Raw genomic sequence first — 23,467 nt, 5'->3', positions numbered from 1 at the left:
GAGACCTGGGGTAGAAAGGCCAGCTGGGCTCTGAACCCTCCCCCGGGCTGGGAGAGGACACGACACGGAAGGCGGGGCTGGTCTTCCCGAGACCGGGGTCAAGTGCAAACCCTTGTTTTTGCTGCAAGGAGGGGTCCAGTCTGAGATTAGGAGGTTGGGGGGTTGCCCGGGGTCACGAGGCAGCTTCCAAGGACATAGGACAGGACTACGCACTGTTGACCAGCCGTGTTTGCCCTCCGGGCTGCACAGACGAGCCTCCGTGGGCACCTGGGCACTCCCTGCTGAGCCGTGGGGGTTTAGGGGCCATGGCCATGGTCACTGTCTCCCTGGGGCTGTGCTTTCACCCCCCACCCCAGTTCATCAGCTGGGTGCAGACCAAGCGGGGCGACGGCTGCAACGAAGGGTGCTTGCTTACTGCCCTGCAGGGAAGGTTCGGAGGGGCCAGAGGCCCCTTCCCCAGTGAACGTGGGAGCACAGGTCTCTGGGGGAGATCCTGGTTCCTGGGGGTGGGGGGAGCCTGTATCTGCGGGTTTGCATACAGCCGGCTGTCTGCCGTGGCCCCTGGGCGGCGGTGGGAGACAGCCGGGCTCCCGGGGCTTCCCACGTGCCACCCTGTGCACCTCAGCGTGTCGGGTGCTTACACGGAATGAAGCCGGAAAGCGAGAGCAGGCCCGGCCGCTGAACAGGCTCGGAGCGGCGAATCCCGGGACCTTGCGAGCAGCATCTGGGTCGGTCCCATTTCAGGGGAGACCGGAGGCCCCAGGGCCCCACACGACCATCTGGATCCCGCCTCCCCGGAGTCCAGGGGCTGGGTGCAAGAGGCCTTTATTTACACAATGAGCCCGACACAGGTGTTCCCTCCCCTGCCCACTACGTTCCTCCGTGGGTCCCCCCGCAGCCAGGCTGTCCGGGCTCCTGGCCAATCGGAGAAGGACGTTTGAGGTCCCGCTTCATGTTTCCCCCAAAATGTGCACCTCGGCCACCGGACAGTCCTCCCGGCTGGCTCTGCTGGTGTCCCAGGGCACCTGCAGGAGGCAGGGGTCAGGCTGGGCTGCACACACGCCCCCTCCCCCCCATGAAAGCCACGGAGGCCTGGCTGGTCCCGGGTGTGCGGGTCTGGGACTTTGTCCAACTCCTCGCGTGACTGTCGCCTGGCAGCCTTCCCCATCCCCCCACCATCCTCCCTCCTACCAGGACAGGACCAGCCCTCGGCGGGCGGGGCTGTGGCCTCCTCCTTCCGCACCCCTCCTCCCCAGCACGAGCCAGGACGTACCAGCTTGGGGCTCTGGAAGTTGTCCATGATGGGGTCCTTCATGTGAGGGATGGGAGGGAAGAGTTTCTGCAAAACTGAGTACCTCAGAGGAGAAAGACAACACATGCTCTGAATCCAGAACTCAGAGGCCACAGGCCGCCGGATGGACTTAGGAATCCAGCCCCAGTCCCCGGGTGCAGTGGGGGGTGGTCTTGACTGCCTGCCCCCCAGGCCCAAGTCCTACAGCAGTGAGGAATCCTGATCCGCAGGGGCAAAGCGCCACCACATAACAAGCACACCTGCATCTCCTGCTGAGGGGGGGGCTGTGCACCCCACCCCGACCCCTGCCTGGGGCCCCGGGAGGCCTGAAGGTGGTCCATGGGTTGCTGGCTGCATGGAACCTGCCCCTGCCCTTCCTCATCAACCTCAGCAGGTTGTGCACCCTGGGCGGGGCCGCTCAGCCTGAAGGGCTGGGAGGGGGCGGGTGTGGGTGAAGCCAGAGAGGCCAGAGCCTGCTAGGACACACCTCCCCCTCCCCCCCACCCCAAACACACACCAGGCAGCGCCTGATAGGGCTTAGCAACTAGGCATCTGGAAGGCACCTCAGGGGCAGGAGAGTTGTTCAGGCGGGAAAGGTCATGATTATCCCATCACTGGACTCTTGCCTGCTGCAGAGGGGAGTGGGGGGAGGAGGAGGGAGAGGGGGAGGAGGAGGAGGGAGAGGGAGGAGGAGGAGGGAGAGGGAGGAGGAGGAGGGGGAGGAGGAGGAGGGAGAGGGAGGAGGAGGGAGAGGGGGAGGAGGGCGGATCCGAGAGGAGCCCCTTCAGCCCCCCATGAAGGATAGTGGGGGACGAGGAATCTGGGCACGGGGTGGGAAACCGAGCATCGGGGAGATATGGGAACATGCAACAGGACTGAGGACAGAGGGTCCTGAGGATGCTGCACGGGGCACCCAGCTTCTGGTTTCCGTGGGTGGCAAGGACCAGAGGGCCTAACAGGGTCACGTCTTACAAACCCCATGGGGTCGCCTGAGGCAGCGGCCTGCCCCTGGGGACAGAGCAGTCCAGCAGGTGAGACCCTCCGGTGGTGGGGGGCGGGGACGGCAGGCATCACACTGCAGGGAGGCCAGCGAGGTGGCGGGCACGGCGCGCTCACCTTCTACACAGCAGGGCCACGAGTCCCAGGACCAGCAGTGTCCCCAGCAAGACCAGTACGGACACCAGCCAGTCACGGCGGTGCTCATCCTTGGGGTCACACACTAGGGAAGAGGGTGCACGGGACATGTCAGCGGGTCCCAGGGGTGGTGGTTGCACGCAGCCCTGAATGCTTCCCCAGGGGCCCCCTCCAGAGGCAGCAGGCGCGTCCAGGAGGGGACGGTGGCCACCTGCCTGCCGGGGGGGGGGGCTGGTGAGGCCCCAGCAGAAGAGGGATGCCTGCCCCCCCAGCCCCTACACCTCTCCCAGCCCAGCGCTAGTCCCAGGCCACCAGCATCCCCTGCAGCGTGGCCAGTAGGGGGAGCAGCTGGCTCACGGGTCTGCAAGGACCTCAGGCTCCCCGCTGGGACAGGAGGCCCCGGAGGGAGGGTATGAGTTTCCTGGGGTGCCACAACCAAGCCCCACACACTGGGTGGCTTAAATAACTGATTTCCCAGTCCTGCAGGCAGCGAGTCAGATGAGGAGGGGCCAAGGCTGGTTCCCCCTGAGGCCTGTCTCCCTGTGTTCTCCCCCTGGCCTTACGTGCTCGCCCCTCTGTGCGCGTCCATGTCCTCATCCCCTCTTCCTACAAGTCCTATGGGATCAGGGCCCACCCTACTGACCTCATTTTACCTTGACCACCTCTTTAAAGACCTCATCCCCAAATACAGTTCCATTCTGAGATCCTGGGGGTGACAATATGTGGATTTGGGGGACACATCTGAGCCCACAGCGGACGGTCTTTGCAGATGTAATCAAGTAAATGTGAGGTCCCACTGGAATAGGATGGGCCCCGCATCAACGACAGGGGTCCTTGGAAGAGACGGAAGAGGAGACGCAGATGCAGAGGACGAGCCCCGTGAGGATGGAGACGGAGACCTGGGCCCCAGACAGTGGAAGAGGCCGGAGGGACCCTCCCCGGACCCTCCCCGTGTCCCCCCCTGGACCTAAGACGTCCGGTCTCCAGAGCTGGGGGAGGATGGATTCTGTGGTTTTAAGCCCCCTCCCCGGTCATGTGAGGTCATTTATTGCAGCAGCCCCAGGACCCCAATGACCCACATTTCCCACATGGGACCCCGGAAATGGGACGTTGGTCGGTGTGGTTTCAGAACAGGTCAGGGAGAAATAGCAGGTCTCATTTTGGGGAAATCCTTGTAATCAGAGTCAGGAGCCCAGGCAGGCACCCTGGGGGATGAAAGAGGACCCGCCCCACCCCTTACCTGCTGACCGCTTTGTGACCGCTTTGTTACCAGAAGCCCTGGGGCCTCTTACTGGGGGTCTTGTCCCGCCCACTTTCTGCCCTCCCATGGGGTGAGCACCAAGCGCAGGGTCACCTGTGGTCTTCAGAGCCCTCTTTGGGGTCACAGAAGTGGGTGGAGCTCCAGCCCTGCTCCCTTGGGGGCCGAGGGCCCCAGAGCACAGATGAGGAGCCCGTCAGAGCGCAGGAGGGGGCTGTGCCTCCTGGCCAGGCGTGGTGGCACCCAGCGTTCAGCACACCGGAGGGCCAGGTGGAAGGGCGCCCCACTCACCAAAGAGTTGGGGGGCGCTCCATTCGCTCCAGTCTTTGCGGAAGAAACCCTGCACCTTTAGTTTCGCCACGTAGTTTCCGGGATTGTAAATCACGAAGTGGTTTTCGTAGAGCTGCGGTTTGAAAGAAAAGGAGGGGGGGAGAGACAACGGGGCCCTGGCAGGGGTGCAGCGGGTCCTCCCCAAACTCGGATGTGCAAGTTCTCACCCGCCCAATCCTAGAAGCTGACCTTACTTGGAAGCCCCCTCAGCCCAGACTTTGTGGGGTCCAAACAAAAATGTTCGTCATCACTAGGACGTGATGCTCCACAGCCACCCCTGATGAGCCCCAGACACACGTTGCCGTGCACGCTCTGCAGCGGTGACCTCCCACCACCTCCAAGGAAGATGCGTCCCCCTGGAACTCCTGGTCGGGACCTTATTCGGAAGTAGGGTCTTTGCCGCGTGCTTAAGTGAAGGATCTCAAGAGGAGCTCCTCCGGGATGAGGAGGCCCTGAGTCCAACGACAGGGGTCCTTATACGGACAGAGGAGGACACCAGTCACAGAGGAGGAGCCACGTGAAGACAGAACCTCACGTCCCAGCTGTTTCCCCTCCGCTCCGAATCCTGGAGGTCGCGGGGTGGGTGCGTGGGGCCCACGCGGAGTCCCGCACGGCAGAGAGGCCGCACAGTAAGGAAAACGCACCTGCGCTTCGGGATGCCCGGTTCTGGGCACGCGGGGGACACTCACCTTCTCCGTGGACGCAGGATCGGTGCCCTACAAAACAAGACACAAGCGGCGGCTGCCTCATGCTGTCCCCTGACGAAGGCCCTTGTTTCTTTGAGCCCTTTTAGGTTTAAAGACAAACTGAGCACAATATAATCAGTGACTGGGTCTAAATGAGCGATATAACATATAAATAGAGTATAAAGCAGGGATTAGCGTAAAAACAACTTATTTTTTAAATATAGAACTAATAACGTCATCCTTCTAAGCAGTTTTAGGTTTACAGAAACACTGAGTATAATCGCTAGTTGAACATCAACAATAAATATAAAAGAAATAAAAATAATACATTCAAGTCGACAATGGAGTATGAAGTACTAATGACCTCAAAACATTTCGTCGTTTCCTTTTCATTTATAGACCTAAATATTTTTTAAGTGTATTTATGGTCTCTACACCCAACGTAGGGCTCAAACTCAGAACCCTCTACACCAACGTGGGGCTCGAACTCAAGAGTCGCACGCTCCACCCGCTGAGCCAGCCAGGTGCGTCCATACTTGGTCATTTTTTAGGATAACTTTATTCAGGCAAAATTTGCTTGAGCAAACCACACACGGAGGGCACAGGATTTGCTGAGATTTTTTGAGCAACACGTGCACGTGAAACCACCGCCCGTCGCAGGCGAGGAATGACTCGGTCACCCCCAAATTTCCCTGTGCCCCCTGCCTTGCCTTCGCCCCCGCTCACACCCAGAGCACAGGCGTGTCACTCACTGTAGACCGTCCTGCACTACACCTCTCCCTCTGTAGGAATGGGATCCCCCAGGGCCGACCTGGGCCTACCTGGCTGACCTTCCCTGGGGGCCGGATTCCAGGCCGGGATATCTTTTGCTCATCCCTTGCCTTGAGTCATTCCCACACCCCGGGCCCCACTCAGGTGGGCCTACGTTTCATTTCTCTCCGGGCCTGGCCCAGCCGGGGAATGGTGGGCCCTGCAAGATTCCGTCAACGCCTCTTCCACAGGGCCTGCGCCATGTTTCCTTAAATGGGTGGGATTTTATCTTGGCTCGTACAACAGGGGGAATGGTCATCCACGAGGAACGTTTCGAAGAAGAAGGAGCCACCCGTACCATTCTCAGTGGCCACCTCTTAGTGCCAAGCAAGTGTTGCAACCAACTGGGTGACAGCCTCACCACCCTTGGTTTGCCTAGAATTTGTCATTGTAGCCAATCTAACGAGTTTATGGAGTGGCCTCTCCCTGTGGTTTGTATTTCTCTGGCACCATTTCCTGTATTTATGGGGCATGAACACATCTTCTTTGGGGAAGTGGCTGTTTCCATCATTGCCCTTTGTTTTTTGATTATTTGTTTGCCCTTTTTTTTTTTTTTTTTTTTTAAATACAGTTGTTTGTCTTCTTGGTATTGACTTGGAAGCATTTCTTATCTACCCCAAACAGGAGTCCTTTGTCTGACAGATATGCACCTGGTGTCTTCCATCTGTGACCTACCTGCCCTTCCCATTTTACCTCTGTCTTTTGAATAGCCAACTTTGATACTTTTGTTAAAGTCAAAACTTTTTTTTTTTAGAGTTTGTATGTCTTCTTTTGATGATTTTCACACATACACAACATCTTACATGATCTTCAGTAGTTTTTTTTTTCAGATTTGTGTGTGTGTGTGTGTGTGTGTGTGTGTGTTAACAATCTTCATTGTTATGTAGGGTTTAGTTTCTATGTATTTTATTTTATTTTATTTTATTTTAGTTTCTATGTATTTTAAAATCTACCTAAGCTTTATCTTTATTTTTTATTTATGTTTAATTATTTTTATTTTTATTTTTTTTATTTATTTTTTTTTTTAAGATTTTATTTATTTATTCATGATAGTCACACAGAGAGAGACAGAGAGGCAGAGACACAGGCAGAGGGAGAAGCAGGCTCCATGCAGGGAGCCTGATGTGGGATTCGATCCTGGGTCTCCAGGATTGCGCCCCGGGCCAAAGGCAGGCGCCAAACCGCTGCGCCACCCAGGGATCCCTGTTTAATTATTTTTAAAAGACCAAAACACTTTTTCTTTTTTTGGTTCATATTTTTGTTGTGTGTATGTTTTATCTGCCTCCAAAGCCTCGGGGGTACAGATCCTAGAGAACCTAGAATTGTCAGCTAGGACAAGCATTTACCTTTTGTATTTGAAGTTCATACAGAAATCTGTGATTGAAGTGGCTTAATACGTTCCACTCCATCATTGAATAGGATTTATTACATGTTGCAGTGATGTGGGGTGGACTTAATCTCTCTAGAACAGGAGGAAAAAAACCACCAAAAACATTTAATGAGTAAGAAATAAATCAACATCCCCATCCCCACCCCCACCCCACCGAAAATACTTTAAAATAGGTTTCATACAAATTTGGGGTGTGGGAGGAGAAGAAAGGGCCACTCTAAGGTTAAAGAATGGGCAAAATATCAATATAGATGCATGACCAAATATGTTGAAATATCCTCTTGAGTCGGCCTTAGGTCTAGCTGCTCAGGCTGTAGCCTGTGACAGACCCCCGCCCGCCCGAGACCCCCTGGAAGGTGCTCTCAGGGTCTACACCCGATGTTTCCACTAGTGTCCAGCAGAAGGAGGAAAGCCTCCTGCAGCCCTGGACTCCCCCCACCCCACGAGCCTCTCCTCCGTGCCTGGCCTGCTCCCCACTCCCCACCCTGTGCAGGGCCAGTCCCATGTCCAATGTCCTGGGCCAGCCAGCTGCACTCCCGGAAACATCTGCCCCTGCCTCGCTGCATCCTCACCTCCCCCCCTGACCGGGCCTCTGCCTTGCCAGCTCCTCCCCGGACATCCTCCGTCCATCTGGGCCTCCCTGCTGGGTGCTGCGACCCTCCCGCCATCCCCACTGGGGCTGCAATGTTGGGGCTCAGCCCTGTGCCCTCCCTCTGGGCATTAAGTGCCCTCCTGACTCTGTGGCTTCTCCAGCTTCCGGTGTGACCACATCTGAATCTACACCCCAGGGCCCACCTGCCCCAGGAGCCCAGCCCTGGGTCCTCACCTGTCTCACCGGGCGCTCCACCTGGACACCTGGCTGAGCTCAGTACAGGGCAGTCCCCCCCCCCCCCCAAGATCACGTTGCCTCCTCCTCCTCCCCTTCCACTTCCCCATTCCATTATGTCACCGGGCACCCAGCCTCCCTCAGTCGAGGCCTCTACCTCAGCAGCACCCACAGAATCCATCCGAAATTCCATCCCACGGATAATCTCCGACCCAGCTCCCCTCCCTCCTCCCTGCAGCCGTGCAGGCCGTGGGACCCCGCTTCCGCTCCAGCTCCACAAATGGCCTTCTCCCCTCAAAAGAGGAGAGAGGGCAAGTGGGCTGCTTGGGAGGGTGCACCCACTGGTGGGACCAGGGAGTGAGGCCAGGGAGGCGGGGGTGCCCCAGAGGGCAGCTGGGCCAAGCACCCTGGAGACAGGTCAGAAGCCGCCCACTAGGAGCCACCGAGGCCAGGCGAGCGAGCAGGGTGACCCTCCTGCCTCTCCGACTTCGGGCTGAGGGATGATGAGATGAGCTCGTCCTAGACTGGGGAGGCCCTACGCCAAGGACAGGTGTGCACATAGCGGAGGAGGAGACCCAGAGGAGGAGCCATGCGGGGACGGGGGCGGAGATGGGACGCAGCGGCCACCAGCCCGGGGACCACGGCGTTATGTCGTCGGGGCCACTGAGTGGGACACCAGCGCGCAGAGGCAGGCCCTGGACTCACCGATTTCCGGTAATTCGACACAGAGGTCGGAGCAGGGGATTCCGGAGCGTCGGCTGGTGCCGTTCACCCACAACTGGATGTGCCTCTGCAACCTGGACACGTCATCGAACCGGCACCGGACGTGGACGCCCCGATCGTCCGCCTCGTATCGCGGACACTCCTGCTCGCGGTAGGCCCTGCGGGGACGGAGCACCCGCGGTGACCGGCGGCCCACGGGCCCGGGAGGCCGCGCCGCGCCCACGGCCTCACCTACTTCAGGTCCCGCCAGTACAGGCGGTACTGCACGTCGCCGGGGGCCGCCCTGCCCACCTCCCAGCTGCACGTCAGGAAGTCCACGTCGTGCACCCAGCAGTCCAGGCCCCGCGCGGCCGCCGCCGGCTTTCCTTCTGTGCCTGCAGGGAGGTGACAGGAAGGGCAGTCCCGCGGAAGGGGGCCTCCGGGGTCCAGGTCCTGCGACCTCACACGCACTCAGGCAAACGGATGGCAGACAGGAGCGCGTCCCCCTCACCTCGCGGGACGTACTGAATCCCCGTGGAGAACGGCGGGTCTTGCTTCACGGAGATGGTGAAGTTTTTCACTTCACATAAGGGGAGCACATAAAACTGGCAGTAACGGCCGTTGACGGCCTGGGAGAGACAGAGACAGAGAGACAGAGAGACAGAGAGGGGGGGGGGGGAGAGAGCGAGATTTACTCATCTTTGAGACAAGACGTAGACTCCGGTGTGGATGATACTCAACAGCCGCAAACCATCATCGCCCTCCACTTGCTCTGTGGATTCCACGCGATCTTCACCAAAACCCCAGCAAGTAAAAAACAAAAACAACAGAAACAAAACAAAACAAAACAAAAACCCAGGCAGTGATTTCGCGGCGGCCGACAAATTGGAGACGGTGTAGAAACCACAGGTTGGGGGAGATGGAGGGAGGGCCCAACAGGTGGACCACAGGATTCATTAATTTTTAAAAAACTGCACAACAACGTCTATAAATTAACTCCATCTGCCAATACATAAAGAAATAAATCCATTCATAAACAAATAAACCGATCCATTCATGAATAAATAGATCCGTTGAGGAATAAATACGTAATAATTCCGTTTACGAATCCCGCCACGAATAAATCGGCCCTTTTCTAGGGACCGAACGATAAAAGGAATTGGCACGGGAAAGCCCGGGAAAGGAGGAAATCAACCTGGAAGCGCAGGAGGAACAAAAATGAAAGGAAAATGTGTATGAAGGTCGTGGTGGATTCCAGCTTCGCACCTGCACGATTCAACACGTGAATATAAACGGCGAGCGTGAAGCCCCGGATGGATGAATAAGTAGAAGGTGATTTCTTTTTTTTTTTTTTTTTTTTTAAGATTTTGTGTTTAAGTCGTCTGTTCGCCCCACGGGGGGCTCAAACTCATGACCCCCACGTCCAGGGCCATGATCTTCCAGCCGAGCCGGCCCAGGGACCCCGATCGGCGGAAAGTAATTGATAAACGACGACACCCGGTGTCCCGTTGATGTGTCTGTAACAGACGCAACCAGACTGGGGTTAGAGGCCTCATCCCACAGCGCACGTGGAGCTCTGGGGCGCCAAGCACCCGGGTGCCCTCTCCAGCTCCGATCTAAGACTTCCTGGGGTGGCTCCGGGATGGCTCGTGGCCAGCACGGTCTCGCCAATTGATTCGATTTACAGAAGAGCGAAGCGCTTCGGGGGCGGCCGGCAGGGCCCAGCACCTCCCGATCCTCCTCGGCGATGCCTCTCGGCCTCGGAGTTGGGGGAGCCACCCAGCTCTCTCCTACCCCGAGTCCCGGGCCGGCCTGACCTTCACGCAGCACCAATCCGGCCGCATTTTACCGCATTCCGGAACCCGGGCCGACTCCGTGGTCAGTCGTCCCCACGGGCCTGAGCGGTCGCGTCTGGGGAGGAGGTCCCGCCGCCTCCTGCTTCCCCGTCGTCCGCCTCCTTCAGCCCCGCACGCCTTCTCTGCGCCGCACACTTGCAGGACGGGCCCCTCTGCCATTTGGAGACGCGGTGGGAAGGCGGACTTCGGAGGCTGCTCTCTGGGCCGGCGGTCCTAGGCCCTTGGGCAGCCCGCGTGTTCCGCACGTCAGCCGGCTCCAGGAGATCCCAGCGAGGCTTCATGACCTGGACTGTGTTCCCCAAAATTCATGTGCTGGAGCCCTCCCTCACCCCCAGGACCTCAGACACTGGTTGTATCTGAGGATGGAGTCTTTAACGACGGGATTAGGGTATAATGAGGTCAGCAGGGTGACCCCTGACCCCCTAGGCCTGGGGTCCTTGTAAGAGCAGACGAGGCTGCAGATGTGCACAGAGGGGCAGCCACACGAGGACGCGGGGACTCGGCTGGGCTCTGCGCCTGCCACGGCTGAGCACAGTCGCTCTCCACCGCTCTCCGGGGCCGCAGTCTTGGACGACGGAGACGCACTTGCACCCCCCGCCCCCCGCCAGCACGTTCCATGGCCAAGCGCAGACTAGAACCTGCGCCGCTGCGACGCCAGAGCCGGACGTGGCCTTTGGGCTCTGCTGGCTCTTAGGTCCCCCAAAGACACGAGCATCTCCGGCGTGCCAAGTGCGGGGAAGATGCTTTACCTTAGTGATAAATTTTGAGTTGATGAAACACTTAATTTCAGAGACATTTCCACTGAGGTCCCAGGTCAGTCTCCTGCTTCCCGGCTCCATCCTGAGGTTCTTAATCGGTGAATCTGGATCTGAAACGTTTAGAGGTCACAGTTAGATGAGACACCGCGTGGATGCTCGAACCCGCATCACCATGGGGGCTTCCTCCTCCCACCCAGTTTGCCGACGTCCTCGGGAAGGAGAAGTCTAGATGGCCGAGGACCCTCACAGACACGTTCTCATTTTTATTTTTTAAAAATTTTTAAATATTTTATTTATTTATTCATGATGGACACAGAGAGAGAGAGAGGCAGAGACACAGGCAGAGGGAGAAGCAGGCTCCCTGCGGGGAACCCGACGTGGGACTCGATCCCGGGACCCGGGGGTCATGATCTGAGCCGAAGGCAGACGCCCAACCGCTGAGCCACGCAGGCGTCCTCGGACTACGTTTTGAAATGCAGTCAAAGGGATCCCTGGGTGGCGCAGCGGTTTGGCGCCTGCCTTTGGCCCAGGGCGCGATCCTGGAGACCCAGGATCGAATCCCACGTCGGGCTCCCAGTGCATGGAGCCTGCATATCCCTCTGCCTGTGTCTCTACCTCTCTCTCTCTCTCTGTGACTATCATAAATAAATAAATAAAACTAAAAAAAAAAAAAAATGAAATGCAGTCAAAGCACATGTATTCCTGCTGCAGGGTCGATGGACAGGGCGTCGCTCGGAGCCGACCTCAGAACTCCCCAGATTTCACCCAAGACCTGCTCGCCCTCGTACAAGGAGCAACGGGGCCACATCTCGCCCGTAACTCAAAGCTGTAAAGCTCCACCAGACACCTCATGAGGTTTTCTCTGTGACCCCCCCCTTCAACGAGTTACAGGATATGACTTTCATCAACGTTCCCATAGTTCATAAACTGGCGTTGTGATTACTTATCAAGATCAACAATGTTTCCTTCATAGTCAAGACCAAACCATATCGACACTTTGACTTCCGGCATTATTGGCCTCTGACCTGTAAGGACAATGGATTCCTTAGTAATAACAAAAAATTTCATTCAGGGAACTTTTTTCTATGTCAGAATGTAATTTTTTTTTAAATTTTATTTTATTATTATTTTTTTAATTTTTTTATTTATTTATGATAGTCACAGAGAGAGAGAGAGAGAGAGAGAGGCAGAGACACAGGCAGAGGGAGAAGCAGGCTCCATGCACCGGGAGCCCGATGTGGGATTCGATCCCGGGTCTCCAGGATCGCGCCCTGGGCCAAAGGCAGGCGCCAAACCGCTGCGCCACCCAGGGATCCCAGAATGTAATTTTTGATAGATTCTCATCCCTCAAGATTTACACTCAGGTCTGCCGACGCATTAACGATCATTAAAACGGATAGGAAGGGTGAAATAGTAAGTTTTTTAAATAATTATTTATTTTTAAATTGCTGTTCAATTTTGAAATAGTAAATATTAATGTCAGCATATTTCCATGTTTTATTTTTTTATAAATAATATAAATATATAAGTCATATATATATTTAAAGATTTTATTTATTTAGTCATGAGAGACACAGAGACAAAGAGGCGGAGACACAGGCAGAGGGAGCAGCAGGCTCCATGCAGGGAGCCCGATGCGAGACTCGATCCCAGGACCCTGGGGTCACGCCCTGGGCCAAAGGCAGGCGCTCACCCACTGAGCCACCCGGGCGCCCCAAATTATCAGATATTTAAGGAATAAGTAGTATCATGTGCACAAAATTTCAAAAAACAAGGAGGGGGGCCAACAGGAAATATGTTCTAACTCATTTTAGGAGGCCAGCATTATCCCAATATCACAGAGAAATGGTTAAAATCAAACTGAAGGGCAATATCCCTGATTAACAGAGACATAAAATCCCTTCAGAAACTATGACTCAGAGCAGCCCGGGTGGCTTAGCGGTTTAGTGCCGCCTGCAGCCCAGGGTGTGATCCTGGAGACCCGGGATCGAGTCCCACATCGGGCTCCCTGCATGGAGCCTGCTTCTCCCTCCGCCTGTGTCTCTGCCTCTCTCTCTCTCTGTGTCTATCATAAATAAATAAAAAAAATTAAAAAAAAAAAAAACTATGACTCAGTCCGATCCAGGAATAATACATCATGACCCAGGAGATTTACTCCGGGAATGCAAGCTTTTAAAATCATGAATACAATTCACCCCCATTAACAGAAAAGTAATGATCTTCTCCAGAGAAGCAGGAAAAAAAAAAAAAAAAACCAGAACGACCACATTTAACAGCCTGTGGTACTAGGAATTCTCAGCCAACCAGGCATGCAGGAAAGCTTCCTCACCCTGATCAATATATGAAAAGAATCTTTGAGCTAATTCAGACTCAATGGTGAAGGACTAACCACTTCTCCTTAAGACTAGACCCAGGCGAGGCGTCTGGTTGGACGCCCGTGTTTCACCGTGTGCTGTACCCACGGCCTTTGTCATGCACTTTGGCCAAAGTGGAAGGGTCGGTAGGGTAGGGGGTGGGGGGTTAGCAGCTTACAAGCGAACATGTGAAATCTTTATTATTATTATTTTTTAATTAATTAATTTATTTTTATTTATTTTTACGTGGAAGCTTTAGATGGCGTCAGCTGCTTCCTCCAGCCTCTGTTCCTAGAAAGCAGCTCCCACCTGCGGTCAGTGATCCCGAGTACCCCGGGCCTGGCGTGACCACAGAGGCGGCCACGGGGCAAGACAGGCAAAGCAGAGGTGGGACCCGGGAGGAGAGACCACATGATGCTCAGAGCTGGGGGTGACGGCCTGAGAGGTGGAGGACGCCCCTCCTCTTCCCGGCCTCCCGCATCTCCCAGCCCCCGGGGCGTGCGGTGTGGCCCCCTGAGTGGCTTCCAGGACAGCAGACTGGGTGGCCCTTCTGGCTCTCACCCACAGGGCCCCCTGCAGGGGCCAGAGGACCCTGGATGTCTGCATCAATATTTGGGGCAGAGCCACCGGCGTCCCCTCGAAATTCATGCCCGAGGCCTGACCCCCAGCACCTCTCGATGGGACCTTATTTGGCAATGGGGTCGTTGCAGGTGTAACTAATTAAGATGGGGTCGTCCTCGGAGGGTGTGGACCCTAAACCCAATGACAGGGGTCCTCGAAAGAGGCAGAAGAGGAGCCGCAGACGCAGAGGAGGAGGAGCCCCTGAGGGCAGAGGGGGAGACAGGAGGGATGCGGCCTCCAGCCCAGGGACGCCTGGGGCCCCAGTCGCCGGAAGAGGCCGGAGGACCCCCCCCCCCCCCCCGAGCCCCTGGAGGGAGCGTGTCCCTGCCGGAGCTCCACGTGCAGTCCCAGAGCTGGGAGGGATGCGGCGTGCAGGGCTCTCTGAAGACCAACACCGTCCCCGCCCCGACAGGACATCTGAATCCCAGCCCTGGCTGAGGAGGGAGCAAACGCCCATCGCCCACCGGGTTACGAAATCCTGTGGCCGTGGCCGCAGCCAACATCCTCGGGCCTGACGCAAGCGCCAGGTGGAGACGCTGCGGGCCCCCGCGGAACCGCCCTGCCTGAGGCCCGGAGCTGCCGGCGCGCGCCCGGGAGCCTGGGGGTCCACGCAGGACTGACCTCCTTGTACGAGCAAGGACAGCGTCCTTGGCCCACGCGGCCTTGTTCTTGCGCACACGCCTGCGGCCACGTGTCCCCTTCCTGCGAGGACACCAGCCCTGTTGCCTGAGGACCCCCCACCCCGCCTCATCCATGGTTCCATCTGTAAAGACCCCACCTGCAAAGACAGTCACACGCACGGGTTCTGGGGCGAGGGCTTCCAGGGCGGAGCTTCCTGGGGACACGGGGCAGCCCGCAACCACCGTCGTTCCCGCGACCCTGCCCAGGAAGAGGTCACGCAGGTGGGACTCAGTTCCGCCCCGGGATGATGATTCAGGACCGCGGGAGGCGACGGCTGCTCGCGCTCGAGCACCTCGACCGCATCACACGCGACACCCCGGCTGGCGCGTGGAAGCGTGACCCCGTTGGCGGGGTGGGGGGACGGGCACGGGCCGCAAGGGCGTCGCTGATGATCTGAGGTTTCCCAGCCACACACCGCACTCGGTTCTCGTCCTACCTTTCTCCGCGTGCAGCAGACAGACAGACGTCACAAGCACCGCGAGCCGCAGCGAGGCCATGGCGCCGCCGCTCCCGAGCAGGGGCCGTGCGCTGGAACAGAAGGGACGGTTAGCGTGTGGGATGCAAGGGGTGCACGCCCGGAGCGCCTCTCGCCACCCGCAGCTCCTTCCAGGAGGGGAGGCGCCGGCATGGGCGTGGCCGGGGGCGTGCATTCACGGTCACACGTGTGCATGTGCGCCTGGGGGCCTGCATCGTACGCACGGGCTTATGCTGTATGCACTGCCATGTGCGTGTGTGCATGCATGCACATGTGCGTACACACAGGTCGTCATGTATGTGCATGTCTGGGGTGCAGGCGTACATCTGTGCAGGTCTCCTGTGTGTACGTGGGTGCACATGTACCTACATTACACACGTGTGCATGTACTGTACACACTGCCGTGTACATGTGTGTATAAGATTGTGCACATTCTGTGTGCATGTGTACATCTGTGCAGGTCTCGCATGTGTGCATGGGTGCACATGTGCCTACATCGCACGTGTGCATAATGTATACACCCTATGTGTGCACATGTGCTACACACGTGTGCGTGTCTGTGTGCGCATACATACACCTATGCATGTCCTGTGTGTGCACATATGCCCACATTGCACACATGCATGTAGTGCACACACGGGCAGGGCGGTTCCGCGGGGGCCCGCAGCGTCTCCACCTGGCGCTTGCGTCAGGCCCGAGGATGTTGGCTGCGGCCACGGCCACAGGATTTTGTAACCCGATGGGCGATGGGCGTTTGCTCCCTCCTCAGCCAGGGCTGGGATTCAGATGTCCTGTCGGGGGCGGGGACGGTGTTGGTCTTCAGAGACCCCATGTTTACATGTGTGCACACGTGTGTGCAAGCCTGCGTGTGCGTGTGTACACGTATGCATGTCTCGTGTGTGCACTTATGCCTACATTGCACATGCGCATGTAGTGCACACACTATGTGCGTGTTTACACGTGTGCACTGCGTGTGCTTACGTACACGTATGCATGTCTCGTGTGTGTGCTCGTGCGTGCATCCCTGTCTGTGTGTCCGCCCGCCTCTAGACGTCCACCCTGAGGTCTGCGCGTGCTCCCGGCCCCAGCCCCGTGCGGAAAGCAGGAGAGCCCACGCGCGGCACGCGGGGCACCAGGAAACGGCGGCGTCACAAAGCCCTGGAAGGAAGCGTCATTAAAAATACGAAGACAGCCCAGATGCAGTTTCCTGTAGGTGGACGCGAGGGCTCCAGGGGCCCCGCCGGGAGCCTCCAGGGCAGTGCCTGCGCCGCTAGCTCTGGGCCCCCGCCCGGGCCCGTCTCCGGCACCCCCGGAACCATCAGCCGCGGGTCTCCCGCGGGACCCCCAATCCTCCCCACCCTGTCATCCTTGCACACACCACTCACGGCCCGGGGCCAGCTCTGTCTGCCCCTCCGAATCGCCCTCAAAACGTGCCCCCTCCGGACCATCCCACCTTGAAAAATCTCAGCCGAGATCCAGGAGGGAGCGGGGACTCCCCGTACCTTGTCCTGAGCATTCACAGCCCCCAGCGCAGGACCCAACAGGGACCCCAGTTCAGCCTTGGGGCTCAGGGAGATTTCCGTGTGAGCAACGGGGCTGACGGTGGTTTCCCGCAAGTGCCAGCTCTTACACAATCAGATAGCAAAAGGGCTTCTTGTCAAACCGGGGAGCCCTCCCAGGGGCCCCTTCCCAGGAGAGGGGCCTGGCAGCATCCAGCGCTGCCTGTGTGTGCGAGGCGCCCCGGGACAGGTGCCGTGTAGCGGGTGTGTAATCCAGGGGTTCGGGTGAGGCGCAACCCGCATTGGGCTCCGTTTCCGGGTGTGTGTGTGTGTGTGTGTGTGTGTGCGTGTGCAAGCCCATGTTCACCGTGAGCCATAACCCTGAAGGGTCCGTGCAGGAAATCGCGATGACCGAAGATGAGAATGTGCAACAGAGAGACCGCGTGAGCGCGGCCTTAGGTGCTGAAGTCGGGTGGCCCCCCGGCGCCGACGGCGGACACGGTGGGTGCCCACGTGCACCTGAGTGTGCAGGGTGTGCACCCCACTCACATGCAGCCTTCAGCCAGCCCAGAGGATGGGTCACGGTGGGTGCCCTAGGGCGGGTGGGGTGGGGGCTGCCCCAAACGCGGTCTGCGGCCTCTCTGGGGGGCCCACCCCATCACCTCTGGGACCTCGGTCCCCCACAACCCGCTCAGGGTGAGTCCTGGGGTGACACCCGCCCTCTGCATTTTTCAAGACGTATCTAGTCATCAACACGTTTATGAGAGTGAGACTCACGCCCTGCAAACGTCACCCCTTCCAGATGTCACTCGGGGGACATCTGGTGCCTTCACCACGCTGGTCCAGTTCCCGAACTTTCCATCCCGCTCAGAGACCCTCGGAGAGCATGAGCCCCCCTTCCCGTTCCCCTCCCCGGAGGCGGCAGCCGCTCACCCACTTTCCGCCCGTGCATTTGCCCGGTTCTGCACATTTTCCAAGCAGCGGGATCCCGGAGCGGGGCCGAGCGTGCGCTCCGCTCCCTGCGCATCGCTCCCGAGGTGGGGCCGCGGGGCGGCAGGTGCGGGGCTCGGTTTCCCTGGGGCCCTGGGGCCTCCTGGAGACCTGGCGCGTTCTTCCAGGGAACACCTGGCCCAGGGCCGCGAGGTCCAAGGGCGCGTGCATCCCTCCGTGCGCGGCTGAGCGCCTCGGGCCGCTCACCTGGGGAGCCTGCGCCCCCGCCCCCCGCTGCTCGCGCCGGCTCCCGCATCCTCCTCGTTTGCGGTGCGCGCTGCGGGTCCCGGACGCAGTGCGCACGGGAGCGCGGGGGGCGCACCTTGGCCGCAATGGTCCCCACTGGAATGCGCGTCGTGGCTGCCCGGGGGTCAGGGGGGTCTTACCTGGGAGGCAGGGACAGCCCCGCGTGCGAACCGCAGCTGGCCTGGCGAGGGGCGCGGGGGCGCACGGGGCGCGGAGGGCGCGGAGGGCGCGGAGGGCGCGGGGCGGGACCCCAGACGCGTCCGCCTGTGCAGCCTTCGCAGCTGTGCGGGAGGAACCGTCCCCAAGGCGACGGCGAAGCCAGGTCCCCGTCCTCCGCCTTTTTATGGTCCCCGCGAGGGGCCCCACCCCGCAAACCGCGACCCAATGAGGCTCGGGCGCCGCCGTGACCCTGCGGGCGGGCGCTCTCCCCGGGTGACCGTCCCTGCCCCGCGAGCCCGGGTCAGCCGCGCCGCGAGTTCCCTGGAATGACTCCCCTTTCTCTGAAAAGCGGTATTTTCCGGTTTTCATCCGGGCGGGTTCCTGTTTGCTACGATCCTAATTGCTGCTCCCCATCCAGGGCCGCCTTGGGCAACTTCCTCCGGTCCCCAGCGCGGACTCTGCTTGGCGAAGCGGCCTTCGCAGGTTGGTGAGGAAGCGCGAGGCTGACGCGGGCGCGTCCTGCGGGGCTGGGGTCGCCGGGAGGGTTTGCCCGCGGGTCGCGCACCCGGTGCTGGCGCCGCCCGGATGGCTGCTCCCTGCAGCAGCGCTCAGGACGCCACCTGTCCCTGGAGGTGCCAGGCCTCTGCCCTAGGGGCCCCGGAACCCCTCCCTGGGCCCCGGAGCGGCTCCAGCCCGCTGTTCTCCCTGCGCTTCCCAACCGCCTGCAGGCCGCCCCCCTGGGGACAGACAGCCCCGACCTGCGGGTCTCCCGGTGGGGAAGCGGGAGGGGTGCGGGCGCTTCCGGGCTGGGCACCCGGGGATGGAGGGGTCAGGTGGTGCTCGGGGGCGGGGAGGGGGGCAGGCGATGCACCAGGGGCACGAGGCGGGTGGGTGGGGTGGGTGGGTCAGGCTGTGCACCTGGGGGGCGGGGCGGGGAGTCAGGCAGTGCACCCAGAGGTGGGGGGTGCAGGGGGTGCACCCGGGGGTGGGGGTGCACGTGGCGCACCCCGGGGGAGGGTGGTGCACTCAGGGTGCAGGCGGTGCATGGGGGAGAGGGGGTCCACGGGAGGTGGGGAGAGGGGGCACCTGCTGCTGCACCCACGGATGGGGCTGGATGCGGGCAGGCGGTGCACCAGGGGGATGGGAGTGCAGGCAGTGCACTCGGGGCGGAGGGGGTCAGACCATGCACAGTGAGGGGCGGGTACTGAGGAGCAGAAGGGGAACCGGGAAGGGGTGAGGCAGGACACACAGCTGCCAGGAGGGCAGGGCCCGACACACCTGGCCCAGCCGGGGCGGGGCCCCCCTGCTCGCAGCCCCCCCAGCCGGGGACAGACCTGCCCTAGGACAGACGTCGTCCCCCCGGGTGCTCCGAGACCCACACCTGGACAGACCCCCCGACCCCGCCGCCTGGAGCAGCCCCACACCTGATCCTAGGGACCCTGCGCGGGACTCCCTGGCACTGGGAAGCATGTCCAGAGCCTGTTTTGGGGACACCGGACAGTTGGGTCCAGAGTCCCCTGCACATGAACCGCGGCCGCGGCCTCCTTTCTCTGCAACCCCTGCCTCCGAAGTAAGAAGTCCTGTGTCTTGGGGGCCGACAGCCTGGGCTGAGCAGGTGCGGGGTGCAGGACGGCACCGGGGGTCTCGGCCTCGTGGCTGCCGCCCCCTGCCCTGCACCCTCCGGGTGCCCGCGTTGGTGATGCTCTGCAGGTCAGCATCCGGCACGTGCGGGCCGCCCTGGGGTGACGCAGCTGCAGCAGGCCTGGGGATCCGCATGAAGGAGTCCCTCCCTTACTGGGTGCCGGGTCAGGGCGCGCCCTGGGGTGCTGCTGTGCCACAGCCCAGGGTGGGAGCAGAGGTGACAGGTGCGTCCGAGAGCGCCGGCGGGCTCTGCAGTCGAGCCCACATCCAGCCGGTGGACCCGTAGCCTTGCAGGGGGATCCGATGGGGCTGCTTGCACGACCCCAGTCCCCGTGTGCGGGATCCCCCGAGGTACGGGGCTTCCCTCGTGAACTTCCCCCTCTAACACCACAACCGCCAAACGCTGTGCCCCTCGCCACACAGGGGACGATGCTCCTTGCTCTGAGGTCGCCAGCCGGGCGTCCCCCCATCACCGAGGGAGGCTGGTCCTCCGCTCCGGCCGGGGGCTCCCCCGCAGACCCCGTTCTCCCCGAGACCTTCGGGGCATTTACTCACCAGCAGATGCTGTAGGGGGTGCACATCCCTCCTGCAGTTATGTGCTTCCCAAGGAAAAGAAACTCATTAAAAAATTATTTATTATTATTATTATTATTTACAGGTGATGGAGCAAAGGGAGAGCGAGGGAGCGAGAGAGCGAGAGAGTCAGTGAGGTCCGCGTCCAGCGTGTGAGCCCGACGCGGGGCTCCATGTAAGGACCCTGAGAGCGTGACCCGAGCCGAAACCCAGAGTGGGGTGCTTCACCGACCGAGCCACCCAGGTGCCCCGGGAAGTGGCCAGCTCCCGTGACGGCGCCGCCTGAGTGGCGGGGACCTGAGCGTGTTCATGGTGCCTGCGCGGGGGCCTCCCGTGCACACAGGGTCTTAGCAGGTGACATGGACGAGCTGGGACGAGCGCCCTGGATCCCGTGGCCCCAGATGCAATGACCGGGGTCCTTGTGAGAAGCCGGACCTCAGATCTCGGGTCCCCGGAGCTGGGGGACGGTGGATCCCTGCGGCCCTCACCCCGTAGCTGGTGGTTGCTCCTTAGGGCCAGCCCGGGATCCCCCCACATCATCTCATGCTTCCCTCTGCACCCCAAGCACGGACTCCATGGCCCTCACTCTGGCTCCTGCAGGCCTAGGAACCCAGGCCTGGCCATCCCGTGGGCCCCGAGCCCACCGAGGTGCACCGGTGACCCGTCACCCCGAACCTGCGGCCCCGTGGCCTAGGGCTGGATTCCCAGGTCCTGGGTGTTAGGGGCGTCAGTGGCCCCGGGTCGCGCTCATCCCCCGGCGGAGCAGGTGTTTGCAGCAGGACCTTCTCTCTTTGGGTCCCAAGCGCCCCCCCTCCCCCGTGGTTGCGCGCTTATCGCACGCGGCACCTTGACGGGGCGGCTCCCCCAGTGGTATCGGGGCCACCTGACAGCTGGCCGCCGAGATAGTGGGGAGCCAGCGCGCGCTTCCTCCTCCACGCGGGCCACCCGGTTTCCTCTCGAGGTGCACGGAAGTCTTTCGAAAGATGCCGACTCTCGGCTTCTGCACATCTTCACGCCGCCCCGACCCCGAACGTGGAAGTGGTTCGGCCCACGCCGTCGGTATCGGCCACCATCGCCTCTTGTGAAATGCGTTTCTTCACCGTGTAGACAGCTGAGCGCGCCGGCCGGCCCGTGTCCTCGGAGCCGTCTACGTGAGCGCACACCCCGGCCGGCGTTTTCTTCCCTAGATGGTCACCGCCGAACCCCGATGTTTTGCTGTGGTCAGCGAGGAAGGTCCTGGAGGGGCACGGTCCCCAGAGCCCCTGTTGTCGCCCACGAGCCCCGTGCCAACGTGTGTGTCACTCGTCCCACGTCCTGGGGGCCTGGCCTCAGCCTCCCCCGCAGGTGGGACACGCGCGTGGCCCTGGTCCCGATCCCTGTACTCATCCAGAGAGCTCGGCGAGAGACGCAGACCGTGGGACGTCTCCACAGCACCCGTACCGAGTCCCCATCGCTCTGGACGCACATGTCCACCTCTCCCGCTGGAACCCCTGCCCTACGGGCATCGTGGGCCCATCTCCGCATCAGCCTCTGTTTCTTGGTTTTTGAGGGTTTTGTTTGTTTGTTTGTTTGTTTATAGGTGCGTCACTATTTATGGGGTCGTCACTAAATATTGCTCCACCAATGCAGCTTGGTGGCTATTAGGTGGTCATGGTTCAAATGACCCAGTTTGGGGACCAAGGTCCTCTCCAAATGCCCTCCTGGGTCGCGGTTGGGCTGTGGGTGTGAGTCCAGACCTTGCAGGGCAGTACGGGATTGGCCAAATCCTGTCTGCAGAGCCCGTGGGTCTCCAAACACAACGCTGGTGTAGACAGCCAGTGTAGACGGCGGATGGCCAGAGGGCTGGGGAGGAGGCCAGATGGGAAGCTTCCAGACAACAGGTGGGAGAGGTGAGAGGCAGCTCCCAGGGCCCCCTGTGACCCTGAGTCCTAATGAAGACCGGCCAAGAGGGGGGTCCCCGCACAACGCACGGTCCTCCCCGACCTGGCCACATGCCCTTCGCGAGATCTGAACAAAGCGCCCCACACTGCGGAACATCAGCATCCAGGAAACCCGGGGACAGAGACACCTGCTTGTCTGGGGGCGGGGTCTCCCCTCCTCTGCCCAGAGGGACCCCGCCGTGCACCTGCAAAGCTGTGCGGTGAGTGCGTACCTGGCACGCAGACCCACAGCGCCATCCACGCCCTGGCGCCCACCCTGCACGGGTCCGGTGTTCCGGGGACGCCCCCTCCGCCCCACTTTGTGTTTCCCAAAGTGACCTCCGCGCCCCTTTGCCGCCTGTGCAGACGGCGGACCGCGCAGGGTCCCTTTTAGGACCGAAACCCCCGTGAGCGACCTTTCTTCACCAGCCACGGGATTCCTCGCAAACCAGCCTTCCCGACAGCAAAACGTGTTCATTCCTGGCAATTTGGAAAATCACGGGAGCCCCGAGAAGATGGTGATTTCACATCACAACGTGCTCCTAACACCTGAATTTTTTCTTCTTTACAGAAATGCACCCCGGCCTCACTATGAAACTAATTCCTGCCCATCCCCAGTCAGAAGTACGGATAAGCAGGAGATGAAAGTGCGCCAGCCTGCAGATAACCGCACCTGCGGGGCGGCGGCAAATTGGTCCAGACGCACAGGCCCCCGCGCGCACCTGCAGCGGCTTCATCTCTGTCCCGCGAGCACCTGCAGGGGCCGCATCCCCTCCCGCGCGCACCTGCGGGGGCCGCATCCCCTCCCGCGCGCACCTGCGGGGACCTCATCCCCTCCCGCGCGCACCTGCGGGGGGCCTCATCCCCTCCCGCGCGCACCTGCGGGGGCCTCATCCCCTCCCGCGCGCACCTGCGGGGGCCGCATCCCCTCCCGCGCGCACCTGCGGGGGCTGCATCCCCTCCTGCGCGCACCTGCAGCGGCCTCATCCCCGTCCCGCCTGCATTTGGCTGCCGCGGGCGGTGACCCGGGTTCTTGACCACGAGCAAATGCAAACCCGCGTCCGCGCTCGCGGGGCCTCCGCAGCCCGCACCATCATTTTTAGGGCAAATTTCTGGAAAACACCTTTCAGCTGGCTTTGCACCCGCGTTAGAGATGACGAATCAGTTTCCACAGACACGTGAGCATCGCCACGGGCGCCGCGTGGGGGTGGCGGTGCGCAGCTGGGTCCGTGTTGGGCGTCAGGAAGCCGCGTGGGGAGGGGACATAC

General features: G+C 60.3%; 1 protein-coding gene across 2 annotated transcripts; it reads right to left on the bottom strand.

Annotated features, from left to right (window-relative positions):
* Positions 1-809: 809 nt before the first annotated feature.
* IL3RA (interleukin 3 receptor subunit alpha) lies at positions 810-18,375 on the bottom strand. Of its 2 annotated transcripts, none has more exons than XM_041740332.1 (12): positions 18,048-18,375; positions 15,134-15,225; positions 11,033-11,151; positions 8,939-9,056; positions 8,684-8,822; positions 8,431-8,606; positions 6,856-6,971; positions 4,703-4,729; positions 3,975-4,086; positions 2,408-2,510; positions 1,274-1,355; positions 810-1,025 (listed from the first exon to the last, which is right to left on the bottom strand). In XM_041740332.1, exons 2-12 carry the CDS (start codon positions 15,192-15,194, stop codon positions 951-953), a joined length of 1,128 nt encoding a protein of 375 aa, XP_041596266.1. In that variant the 5' UTR covers positions 15,195-15,225; positions 18,048-18,375; the 3' UTR covers positions 810-950. The 2 variants fall into 2 exon arrangements, with proteins under 2 accessions (XP_041596266.1, XP_041596265.1); XM_041740331.1 differs by having other exon boundaries at positions 1,274-1,347.
* Positions 18,376-23,467: the final 5,092 nt, after the last annotated feature.

Source organism: Vulpes lagopus, chromosome X, assembly GCF_018345385.1.
Source record: "Vulpes lagopus strain Blue_001 chromosome X, ASM1834538v1, whole genome shotgun sequence".
NCBI classification, from domain to species: domain Eukaryota; kingdom Metazoa; phylum Chordata; class Mammalia; order Carnivora; family Canidae; genus Vulpes; species Vulpes lagopus.
This window is presented reverse-complemented; position numbering and strand designations above follow the sequence as displayed.